At 46.7% G+C, this 12,892-nt stretch overlaps 1 protein-coding gene across 3 annotated transcripts in view; it reads left to right on the top strand.

Moving 5' to 3' along the window:
* KIAA1549L (KIAA1549 like) overlaps positions 1–12,892 on the top strand; it is a 214,817-nt gene that overhangs the window by 188,936 nt on the left and 12,989 nt on the right. For all 3 annotated transcript variants that reach the window (XM_059709757.1, XM_059709756.1, XM_059709754.1), the window contains exon 17: positions 7,219–7,569. In XM_059709757.1, coding sequence (XP_059565740.1) covers positions 7,219–7,569 — 351 coding nt within the window. The remainder of the gene's footprint in view (positions 1–7,218; positions 7,570–12,892) is intronic.

Here is a 12,892-nt window from a genome sequence, read left to right as displayed (position 1 = left end):
TCCTCTCTGCGCTAGTCCCCCAACCCTGGTTCTCCTTGGCCCACGTGTGGCCCCCAAACCCCTGCAGGAGCCAGAGGCCAGCAGGCAAATGAGAACACCCCTTGGGAACTGCTCTCCCTTTCATTTCCTCCGGCAAACATGTTTTAAGTGCAGTGGAATCACTGCATCATATCTGCAATGAACATAGGAAAATTCAACAGCATAGCCCTGAAAGACAAAGGAAAAAGGTACTTTAAATATTATTTTTTTGCATATTTCTTTATAAGGCTGTATCCCTGAGCCTTGTATGTGTACTGTGTGGCCCCTTTAAGGGTTTTCAAAGGTTTTACTATACATGATAATATTTACCTCTCCGCTGGCGTTAGCATCTAAGCCCCACATGTACTACCTGTGGGAGGCTCCATGGAGAAGAGAAAGATGGATTAACTCTAGTGCTTGTCCAAGGTACTTTTATGGACAGACAGGTACACACACACACACACACACACACACACACACACACACTCTCTGCTGTGGCAGTGACCTGGGGTGGGAGCAGGGAGTCCTTCTGAAGGTTCGAGCCCGTCTGTCCCACAGCCTCCGCCGGTTCCAGTCCCCAGTACTCACCTGCTGACGCCGTCAAATAACTGCCAGAGGAATTCAAAACCATACACCCTAGTATAACATCCTTCAGTGGCTCCCACAGCTTCAGGGAATAGACTCAAACTCTAAGCTTCTGGCTCAGGACTCACCTGCTCTGGCTGGCCCTGGCCTGCCCGTCTACCAAAGCTCGCCACCTCTTGGCTCCAGGCCCACATGCCCTTCCCAGACTCGGGGTGTGGAGTCCCGTCTGTGTATGTGTGTCTTTGCACATGCTCAGAACATTCCTTCCAATCTGCTCCATGCAGGACAAGGTTTCTCAACCTCGCCACTATGGACATTGGGGCGGGATGATTCTTTGTCTGGAGGGCTGTTCTGTGCATCGTAGGATGGTTAGCAGCATCCCTGGCTTCTACCCACTAGATGTCTGTAGCACCTCCCCATTGTGACAACCAAAAATATGTTCAGACCTTACCAAATGTACCCGGGGGCAAACCCCGTTCCCAGGTGAGAACCGCCTGTCCAGGCATTGCTTTCAGAACTCGGCTGAACATCATCTCCCCCAGAATCTTTTCCGACCCCTTATCTCCGTGGGTCTCACTTAGATGCCTGTCCTTTCTGTTCCAGTAGCTCCTGGGACTCACTCCAATCAAAGCTCTCACTCCCTGTCTTCCAGCTGGGAAGCAGGTTTCTGTACATTACTCCCTCATCGGACTCCTCAAGGACAGGAATCATGTTTTATTCATGCTGGAAACCTCAGCCCCCCGGAATAGGAACTGGCGCGTAGGAGATGCAGTGTCTGTCTTTGCTGAGCAAATGAACAAACAAGTGTGTCGGCCAGAAGAGGTGACTCCGGTGCTGAGACCTGAAAATAGGGGGCAGATTTATAACCCTGAACTATATATAAACATTTGCTTTGACTGGCCCAGGAGGAGTATAGACAGGAGGATGTTACTACTGTTTAAAGCTAAGTCTAAATGGTGGTTATCAGTTAGGATGCTTTGGCTAAAAGAACAGAAAGCTCACCCAACTCAAACTATCTGAAGTCATTAAGGGAATGTATTGGGCACCGTGACTCCGGGCATGGTGTGGTTGGGGCTCCGGTTCATTTCTCTGCCTCGGCCAGCACTATCCTCTTCATGTGTTGGCCTTGTCTGCAGGTTAGTTGTCTCTGGTGGGAAATGGCTGCACAGGCTCGGGCCTCACATCTATATACATGCTGCTTTGACCAACACAAGAAGAGAATTTCCCTTCCCAAATGTGAAACAAGGCTTATGGGTTTTACTCTGAGCCACTTTAGGTCAACGGCCCACCCCTGTATCAATCACTGTAGCAGCGAGGATAAGAGGAGGAGGAGGCTTACGCGGATTGATTTGACTCAGTCAGACCTCACCAATGGAGCTGTGCCAGCTTAGACCCCCCGAGACATAGGGCCCCATACTTGAAGAACATTGGTGGTTGGGCTTTTTAAGGGGCAAAACCACATAATCCTCCCTGTCAGTCCTCCCTCCATTTCAGCCTCTCATCTTGCGTCGACCCTCCCTCCGTAAAGGGAAGGATCAGCGTGGTGATGAGCCAATGACCACTATTCCCCGGGGGGCTTGGGAAGCCCTGGCTGAAGTTAGAGATTGTGTTTCAGAGGCAGAGAGAATGACAGAGAGGGGTTCTGTGAGTCTGTGGATTTTTCAAAAGGAGAAAAAGCAGGTGGGAGTTGGCAGTGGGAGAGGCTGTTTGGCTATGGAGCAGTGCTGACTCTCAAGGTTGACCCTCTGTCTCCAGCCACCTGCAGTGCCCACTCAGCTAAGAAGATGAGAAAAAGCAGGTGATGACTCGCCTCAAAACCAAGAAGCAAAATAGTTTCCCACGAGAGAAGCCACTGTTTTGTGTTTATTTTCAGGTTGATTCCTTTTTAAAAGGTATTTTTAATTAATGGACAGTGGCTCATGGATTATTCCCAGTGTTCACAGAATTACTATGGGACAGTTATGCTCATAGCCTCTGGAGCTGGGCTGCATTCAAGTTCCAGCTCAGTATAGCAGTGTGAATTTGGGCCAATTACTTCACCTTCTGTGCTTTACTTTCCCGTCTATAAAGTAGAGATACAAATGGTACCTGCTTATAGAGTCCTTGTGAGAATTAAATGAGCTGTCACCCTCTGGCTAACAGAATCTATGGGGGTGAGAGAGGGATACACTTTTTTTCTGTTTCTTTTCCATTCTAACACTTTTGACGTCTCAGAACTGTTATGAATTTTGTCTCACGCCAAAGAGAAGATTGTATTTTTCAACTGGTGCCTTTCTCCAGCATGATGGGACTACAGAAGGGCTTGCAAAGGGTGCCAAGACCTTCCCCCCATTACCCCCACACTGCCAAGGTGATCGCTAAGGTCACACAGGACAGCCAGTCATTGTAACTTAAGTTAAATGGGACGTGGGGACTTGCTCAGTAATTGAGTTCCCACCGCTCTGTGGAGGCGGCAGGTTAAGGGGGAAAGACAAGAGGACGGAGCCTGAAGCTCCTCCTGCAGGATGGAGAAGGTTTGCTTTGGGAGCAGTGAGTAATGCTGAGACTTGTCCACTCGCCGAGGACATGGAAACACGTTCTTTTACTCTTGACTGCCCACCCCTAATCTCAGTGCGATAAAAAGTGCCCCTCTGCTTAGAAATCTACGAGAGACCCTGTAATGTCATTTCCCCTCACCTAAGATGCAGAAACAGCGTGCTGATTTCATGTCCTTCCAGCTTCAACGTGGTTGTGGGTCATCCTTTGGAAAGCAATCAGAGTGAAATTAGAAAATTTGCTGAGAGTTTTTAAAATTCCATTTGCACACTTGTGGCAGAAGGGAAGTTGACCTCCTCCCTGTTCTGAGAGGCAGTTTCCGTTTATTGTCAGGGAAGCTTTTGAGATGCAGGCTCAGGAGGAACTGCTGAGCGCCCCAGTGCCCTGAGAGCTCCTCTCCCCACAGAGGAGGTGGAGACTCCCTGAAGCTTGGTTTCCACAAGCAGCTTTGTAAATGTGTCTCTGCTTTCCCAGTGACAGGCAGCACTTGCCAGGAGGCTGTTAAGCAGCCCGAGCGGGCATTAAAGGCAGAGAAGCAGCACTGTTTTATGTTGCCCAAAGGACCTTATTTGGTGGGGAGAAAAATGGGCCTGGAGCCAGAGCCATCCATCATGGCCAGATGGGCCAGAAATCTATCTCACTGAAACCCCTACTTGGCCTTTGCCGTGAAGTGGCGGAGTTTGTTCAGAATCTGTTCTCCTTGCTGGGTGAAACTGTGGTTGACACTGAGCTGAAAATCACTGCCTTGAGGCACATTTTGGAGAGAGCCTTCAAATGCTTGTGCTTCAGAAATGAAGTGCCTGGGTGAAGCGACGTGATACTGCACACACGTGTGTATCCTGGAACGGAGGACTGTGTAAGACATCGATCTTCTTTGGGGCTCATAACTCAAGAAATTCTAGAATACATGGCTTCAAGAGCCCTTCATTCCTCCTCTTCAACTCCATCCGATGTAATAAAAGCCTAATATGCTAAGTGTCCGGTTGTCCATTCAACCAATCAAAGTGCAATATGCTAATGATATGCTAAGGTCCCTCAACCACTCGCTATGATATGCACTGACCACCAGAGGGCAGACAGCCGACTGGTAAGTTAGTTTGCTGCTGGGGTCCGGCAGATCGGGACTGAGCGAGACAGGCCGGACATGCCCTGGAGCCCTCCTGCAGTCCCTCCCCAGCTGGCCAACCTCCTGCATCCCTCCCCAGCCCGTATCGTGCACTGGTGGGATCCCTCATCCTGGCCTACACCCTCTGGCAATCTGGGACCCCTTGGGGGATGTTGGAGAGCTGGTTTCGGTGCGATCCCACAGGCCAGGCCGAGGAACCCCACTGGTGCACGAATTCATGCACCAGGCCTCTAGTTTTAAATAAAATTGTCTCATTCATTTTAGACACGTATAAACGTCTTTTTACTATTGAAAACTTTTGAGCAGAAATTCTCCAGGCTGTATTTTTTAAAAATATTTTTTACTGATTTCAGAGAGGGAGAGAGAGATAGAAGCACCAATGATGAGAGAGAACCATTGATCGGCTGATTTCTTAAATTCCTGGTATTTGCCATTCTGAGATACAACAGGAAACATGGCAAAATCCCTGTCTTCATGGAATTTATATTCCAGTAAGGGGACAGATAATAATCATGTGGACACATTGCTGTATTCTGCAATGTCAGAAATGCCATGGAGGAGCACAAAGCAAGGCAAGGCGGTGGAGAAGAACAGGAGGTGCTCTTCACAGGTCAGCCAGGGTAGGGCTCTCTGGGGAAATGACTTTTGAGCAGAGACCTAAAAGGAGGGACCCAGCCAGGCTGACCCCCGGGGGGAAAAACATTCCTGGCAGAGGGAACTGCAAGTGGAAAGGCCCAGAGGAAGATCTATGCTTGGGGAGCTCAGAGAGCATTAGGAGACCCATTGTAGCAAGACACCTGTTCTCAATAAAGGGTCTCAGCCTTGACTCCTTTTTTTACTTCATCCCCACACCTCATCTAACCTCATCTACTGAATCATGTCAACGCTCTTCCAAAGTATATTGTGAACTCACCCACATCTTTGTCCGTGTCCATCTCACCCAAGACCCTGCCATCTCTTCTTGCCTGGGTTACTGTAAGAGTCTTCTCACTGACCTCCCATGAATTTCAATCACACTTCTCCTCTGCTCAAAATTCTTCTAGAGATTTCCACTGCCCTTTGAAAACAGTTGAACCTTCTGGCCATGGCTTTTAAGACGGTCTATAATCGGGCCCCTGCCTGCCTCTCCAGTCCCATCTCCTGACAGCCAGGGCTTCAGCCACATGGTCCATGTGTTCATCAGCTCGGGCTGCCATACCAGAGTAATACAAACCTGACAACGAAAACAACTGAAACCTATTTTCTCACAGTTCTGGAGGATGGAAGTCTGAAATCAAGTCAGTGTTGTGCTGGCAGATTGGTTCCTCCTGAGGGCCGTGCGGGAAGGTGTGTTCTAGGCCTCTCTCCTTGGCCTGTGGATGGCCGTGATCTCCCTGTTTTTACACTGTCTTCCCTCTTCATATGTCTGTGTCCGAATTTCCTCTTAGAGATCATACTGAATTAGGCCATACAGATGACGTCATTTTAACTTAGTTACCTCTGTGAAGACCCTGTCTCCCAATACAGCCACATTCTAAGGTGCTGGTGGTTAGGACTTCACCATATGAATTTGGGGTGGGGACACAGTTCAGCCCATAACAGTCCACTTTTCTCTTTCTCAGATGCTACAAGCTCTTCCCCAATTTGGGATTTTTCATAAGCTATCCTATGATCATCCACAATGGTATCCACAGGCACACTTGGAATGGTTGTGGATTAACTACTCTCCCACAGCCTCACCATTAGGTGGTCACAAAAGCCAGTCTCAGACCAAAATCTGCCACAAATGAAGACTTGTTAAGTGAGCATTCATTAACAGCCTCCACCCATGATCCAGGCCGAGTAGCTCAGTTGATTAGAGCGTCATTCCAAAACACCAAGGTTGCAGGTTCGATCCCCAGTCAGGGCACATACAAGAATCAACCAATGAATGCATAAATAAGTGGAACAACAAAAATTGATGTCTGTCTGTCTGTCTCTTCCTCCCTTCTCTCTCTGTAAAAAAATCAACCATTAAATAAAAATCAACCATTAAAAATCAACCATAAAAATAAGCATTCATTGACAGGCAAGCACAAGACAGTCCATGCAGCCCGTTCTGGAAGCTGATAAAGTCCTAGCTCTCTGCCCATGTAGATACCATGGCTAATCCCTAAATGAAAGGTTCCCTGGAGAAAGGCAGGAGAACATTCTAGATCCTGTGTCTCAAACTTCACCAGGCATCAGGATCTCTGGGTGGGTTTGTTAAGGTACAGATGCAGTGTTCTGCCCCCAGAGCTTCTGATTCAGTGTGCACACCTTGACATCGGTGATCTAGAGGCAGGTTCTATTATTCTTTCTGAAATTGGCATCAGACATTTAGAGTTAGAATCTAGAGTGCCAAGCCTTGGAGTATAGACTGCAGAACACTCTAGATCAGCCGTGGGCAAACTACGGCCCACGGGCCGGATCCGGCCCGTTTGAAATGAATAAAACTAAAAAAAAAAAAAAAAAGACCGTACCCTTTTATGTAATGATGTTTACTTTGAATTTATATTAGTTCACACAAACACTCCATCCATGCTTTTGTTCCGGCCCTCCGGTCCAGTTTTAAGAACCCATTGTGGCCCTCGAGTCAAAAAGTTTGCCCACCCCTGCTCTAGATTCTCATACCTAACAGGCATAGGGGCAGAGAATGTCTCTAAAAGGTTTTAGAAAATACCATTCATGTCATCAATGAAAAGCCATTTCTCAAGGTCATTTTGCTCATTAGTAAAGCCGTGGCACTGCTCGAGCTCTGGATAAGTGCATAGGGATAGCTGAGTGTGGCCTTACGGATGCAATGATAGCTGACTACCCATCATGTGAATTCCTGGATAGGGCACACATGCCTGATATCACCAGTCCAAGCTGGACAGTTTAGAGCACGTTACAGGCAGCAGAAATGAAAAGGAAAGTGAACTAACAAATCCGTGTGCATTTGTTTGATCCCACAGACTGAGCCTGAAATCATAGAGGAAACCAACATTGACAGAGTTAACGAGCCGCGGGGCTACGCCAGGTCGCGGCAGGTGAAGGGCCACTCTGAGACGTCCACGCTGAGCTCCCAGCCCTCCATCGACGAGGTCCGGCAGCAGATGCACATGCTACTGGAAGAGGCCTTCAGCTTAGCGTCCGCGGGCCACGCGGGCCAAAGCCGTCACCCAGAGGCCTATGGCTCAACACAGCACCTGCCCTACTCAGAGGTGGTGACCAGCGCCCCAGGGACCATGACGCGGCCCAGAGCTGGGGTGCAGTGGGTGCCGACCTACCGCCCAGAAATGTACCAGTACAGTCTGCCCCGGCCGGTAAGTCAGACATCCTGCCCGCTGGCTATTATCAGGTCAGTCCTGCCCCGGGTGTTCCAACAGGGGTCTCCGACGGGGGGGCGTCTAGTGATAAGTCACCTTGGAATTTGGAGACGGGACTTTGCTGGGGTCTCATCCTGTCCTCCACCCATGGTCCAGGCCTAAGCCTTTGAGTCATCTGGACATACGCGCCCTTATATCCAACTGTAATACACTTCGGAAAGAACTTCCTTTGCTATTGTCCCACCTGTAAAGGGCTGACCTCATTCTTCATGCACTGATGGTTTCCTACATTTCCAAGTGTGAGGACCCATTTTCAATGTCAAACACATTGCAGAACTGCATGTTAGGGGTCTGTGTAGCGTGGTGAGTCAGAGCAGACGCTCTGGAGGCAGGGGGCTGGACTCTGAATCCCAGCTCTACCACTCACTGGCTTTGTCACTTGGGGATGTCACTTAAGTTCTCTACAGATGAAATCAGCAAATGAAAATAACCTACTTCCTAGGGTTATTGTGAAGAGTAAACCAGTTGATATATGCCAGATACTAGAATGTAGGTACACAGTAAATGCTATAGAAGTGTCAGTCATGTTTATTTCATTATTTGGTAACTGCACTTCAGTAGCTGAGAAAGCACCCAATGACCAAAGCTTCCATGAATAAACAACAATTTTAATTCGTTTGCATTGTGTTCATTATCATAGTATCTACACATATCTTTTTATTTAAAAAAAAAGACTTAGTTTTATAAGCCATACACCATAATAGACGATGCCTTATACATGTATAGATTCCACCTTTGTAATATTTCATGGTCTATCCCCAAGGATTACTCATTAATAGAGTTTTATAAATCATCATAGTGGCATGTAATTATGTAATAAAAGCTAACATTTGTTGTGTTTCACTGTTGCGAGGTCCTGATCTAGGAGCCATGTGTGTGTTAGCGCATTTCTTTAGTTCTTACTACAAGCCTCTGATACAGGTACTAGTTTTATCCTGCCGGGAGCCGGTCCATCCTTGCTGTTTCAAGGGACCTGGCATATATGGCATACTGTTCTTTATATGTTTGCTCACCTTCTTGGCGCTGTGTTTTAACCAAGGTCACCTCTCCTAGAAAGGTTGAATCCCCAGGTAGGGATTTTCCCCTGAAGTTAGGGAGGGAATAAAACCCCTCAACTAAGTGCCAGGCGGGTAATTAATCCCTTTAACTATGAACAATCATGCTTAAACTACATAATCTTTTCTCCCTGGAATGGAGATAGGAAACGCCCTAACCTTTGTAATAGAGATTGATAGGATTGAATCAACTGGTATAAATACAGTTGTAACAAGACAGAAACACACAGAACTCAGAACTTAGAACACAGAATTCAGAACACAGAACTCAGAACACAGAACTTAGGACACAGGGCTTGGAAGACAGGACCAAGAGAGACAGAGCCTAGGCACAGAACCTACACAGAACGTTCTCTAGAGACAGAAGAACTTCGCTGGAGAGAGCATGCTGGAGGATCCTGGACAGGGACTGGCCTCGGAGCCTGGAGGCGGAGCCTGGTGAGAGAGCATGGCAGGGGATCCTGGACTGAACCTGACTGCAGAGATTGGCAGGAGAGCCTGACTAGAACCTGGTGACCAAACCTGGCTGGAGAAGTCCCTGTGTCATTCCTTCTTCGCCGACTCCGTCCACACCTTTGGGGACCCCTGGACCCGCTGGGGCTGGACCCCGGCATTATCCCTATTTTACAGATGAAGAAACTGAGATTACAGTTTGTTCAAGTCACACAGCCGGAAAGGGACAGAGCCAAGGCCAGGCAGTATGGCGCCAGAGCCCATATTCTTAACCAGCGTGTTTTTCTGCCTCATGCTGTGTTGCATTGTCATTCATATCATTTCTCTCATTTTCTGTAGCCGGTGGACTTGTAGAGCCTCGTGAAAATAACAAACATGTTAGCATGTCATTCCTAGCATGTCATTTTCCAGCCTAACCTTCCCCTGTTGATTAAGCATTAGCAGGAGAGACCAAAGTTTATTTGAAACTGAACCTCTGAGGCTATGCTTGGGTGGGGTCATCATCATTGCAGGTACAGAATTTCTGTTTTGTCCATTCGCTCCAGCGTGGTCAGATGCAGGGACTCTGACTCATGCTGATTAAGCTCAGAACAACTATTAATTCACAAACCTGCAAGGAGAAGCCAGATGGGCCAGAATACTTGTTTGCTGGTCCACAGGGTCTTTTCATTAGAAAAAGCCAAGTTGGGCAAAGTGAGACATTATCAGAAGAACTGGTAGGTGTCAAAGTCATCTTTCTTAGTCTGCAATATGCAAATCCAGAGAGAACAGTCAATAAAGGAAACAGGATGGACATGGGGCATCTTTTTTGCATCCCATTTCCTGAGAGAAGGGTGGAGTAATGCAAAATTTCTTATGTCATTTTTAAGCTAAAACAGGGCTTTAGGGCCATGTCCAGATCTCAGGAATACGACTTCGTCTCTGCTGTCAGGGAACCTTGCTGGCTACGGTCAAGAAGCGCTGCCTTCCGGAAGAGCGACACAACTCTGGGGCCACCACTGGCCCAGCTGCCATGGTCTAGAGTCCCAATCCTTTTTTCAGAAAATTTAAAAAATTACCACTCAACCTTACAAACCTATCACCTTGATATATTTTCCCATGGTAGTCATATTACAGTTTTCTACTAATTGAGCATTAAATTAGTACCCACTTTTATGGGGTAAGAATGAACCTCCTCACTGAGATTTAGAAAACACTAATCTTATCACACACGGGGTTGGGGTGAGTAGGCTTAAGGTTGTGAGTACTCAAAACACTCACTTAATTCTTGTGCTATTATTTATTCATGATAGTGTTACTTTTCATACAAACAACTATAAACTTACTTTTGCCCCACCCTATATGTACTACCTCTTAAGTGTCTGTCCCCTGAGAAAAGTTACCTGTACCCATTCTATAGTGATTCACACTGACTTCGGTTTCATTGGTTCATCCCTCCTGAGCTCCATGTCCCAGAATTCCCCCCACCCCCAGTCCAGAGTAGAATGGCACTCTCCAGCTGAATGACCTTAGCCAGTGACCACAACTCTGAGCCTCAGATTCCTCAGTCATTAAGTGGTGAGGACAAGAGGGCTGCAGGAAGGATGAAATCCAGGTACCGCGCTTAGCACAGTCCCGGCACCTAGTCAGCATCCAGTAGTCATTTGCCGATATTAATTAAAGTGCTTTACATGGTTCCTAGCACATTGAATTACTCGATAAATGCTAGTCATTAATATAAAAAATATCCTCTCCTTTGCAGTGGGTCCTACTAGTTAGATCCCTTTCCCCCGACAGTTCTGAGATGATGTCTTCTCCTCCTATTCTGTGAAATTCCTTTCAGCGCATGCTCTGGATGCCCCAGCTCAGAGTTCCAGAGAAGCTGCACTTATGTCTAAAGATGATTCTCAAGAACAGCAGGACCCCTTTGGCTGGAGGCCAGATTCTGGGAGTCCATGCAGAGATCTGGGTTTCAGAGAGAAAAGCTTAATCAACAGGATGAGCCTTAAAACAAATGGCGGCCAAGAAGATGCCACAAACCACATCCGTTATGCTCGATTTAACAAAATCTTCTAAAAATGTCATGGTGGGACATATAAACACTTAGATGGTTCCCTTTGTCATAGTATGGGGTTGGCAGTTGGCAAAAACATCAGCATGATATACTTTAAAAATGACAACACTAAAAAAAAAAAAAAAAAGGAAAAGGCTTGAGAAATAACACAACAGAGAAGGAGGCCATCCAACCCATAGGATATCAAAGGCAGTTCTTTTGTTATTAAGGTTTTCTTTCTTTCTTTTTTTTTTTTTTTTTTGCTAACAGCGCATGTGGCCCCTATTTTCATGAAAGGAGAAAATAGCCTACAATGCACAATAGCCTACAGGTCAAAATGATGGTTCTTAACCCAAGTTCTTGTGGAGCCCCCTTGTGCTATGATAATGAAGAAATCAATAGGAAAGATGGCAATTTAAAAGGATAATGGTGATTACTTTTCAGCTTCCCAAAAGCAAGGGCTCTGGGCTCTGCCGGAGGATAATTGGAGGCTGGTGGTTTTAAATGCACAGGGCCACGCTGATGGCATTTATATCGTGGAAAAGGTGACTGCTGGCTGCGAGGGATTTCTTTCTGCCCTGCATTTTAGGAGACTCTTGACCATATTTTACCCCTTAAGTCTCTGAAGAAATTGGATTCGACACCTAATGACCAATCGAATTTGGCTACCAGCTGTAATGGGTCTGTGCCAAGGGGAGTAAGAACATCCCTCAGTCTCCCTTGGGTGTCTGAGAAGGGGTTTCCATGAAAGGTAGCAGGTGAAGGCATCTCCCTCTACAATTACTAGAGGCTTTACAGATAGAACTGACAATAATAATGATTAATATTAATGATAATAATAATAATAGCAGTTGCCATCTGTTGAGCTCCCTGTGTACCTGACATTGAGCTAAGTGCTGTGTCGACATTATTATCATCGAACAACCACCCTATGAGGACAGTATTATTACTCAATGAAGAAACTTAGGCTTGGAGAAGTAAAGAAACTGGTCAAGGTTACACAGCTATAAAGGGAAGAACTGGGGTTAGGACCTCGAGCTGTCTAACTTCAAGGCCCACTCTCTTTCCACCCTGTGGCCAGGCCAGTCATAGGGATGCCCTCCAGGCTCCGATGAGAACTCAAATCTCCAAAACTTCAGTGTGATCTTCTCATAAGGAAGCGTACCCAGTTTGAGGGGATTTTGTCCATTCCTTTCATTGCCCCTTGTAAGGAAGACGTGTCTATTAGGATGAAATTGAGAATTTTACATTCTTTTTTCCCTCCTCTCTCCTCAAAAACAAAACAAAATAAAAAGACCCCTCCCAAACCTTTGCTTATGGTGAGATATAAAGATCATTTCTTGTGTTCAAAAAAATGTTACATTTCTCGTGTTTCTCCAAATCAAATTTGAATCTGTCCTGAGTTTCCATCTGTCCTGGTAGGTGGGAAATTCAATGTCAGTTGTTACTGAGCTCCCTTCACCTCTGGTTACACCAAAGTCATTGGTGGTTTGATGGAGTTGGATCATCAGGAGAGGGTCCTCCCCAGGGTGGCTCTCATGGGGCATTGTCCCAACTCAGGAGTCATTGAAGGTGGGTCACTGTCATTCCCGGGCCAGCCTGAGCAAGGGATCTTTGCCTTTGGACTGCCTTGAGAAATTCCTTTTGAAAACCAACTGAGCACCCAACATCTGGCAAATGCATGCCCCTCTGAGCTTAGAAACATCATTCGTGTGAATAA

The sequence above is a fragment of the Myotis daubentonii genome, chromosome 9 (genome assembly GCF_963259705.1).
Source record: "Myotis daubentonii chromosome 9, mMyoDau2.1, whole genome shotgun sequence".
In the NCBI taxonomy this organism is placed as follows: Eukaryota; Metazoa; Chordata; class Mammalia; order Chiroptera; family Vespertilionidae; genus Myotis; species Myotis daubentonii.
Note: the sequence above shows the minus strand (reverse complement) of the source record. Positions and strands in the feature narration are given on the sequence as shown.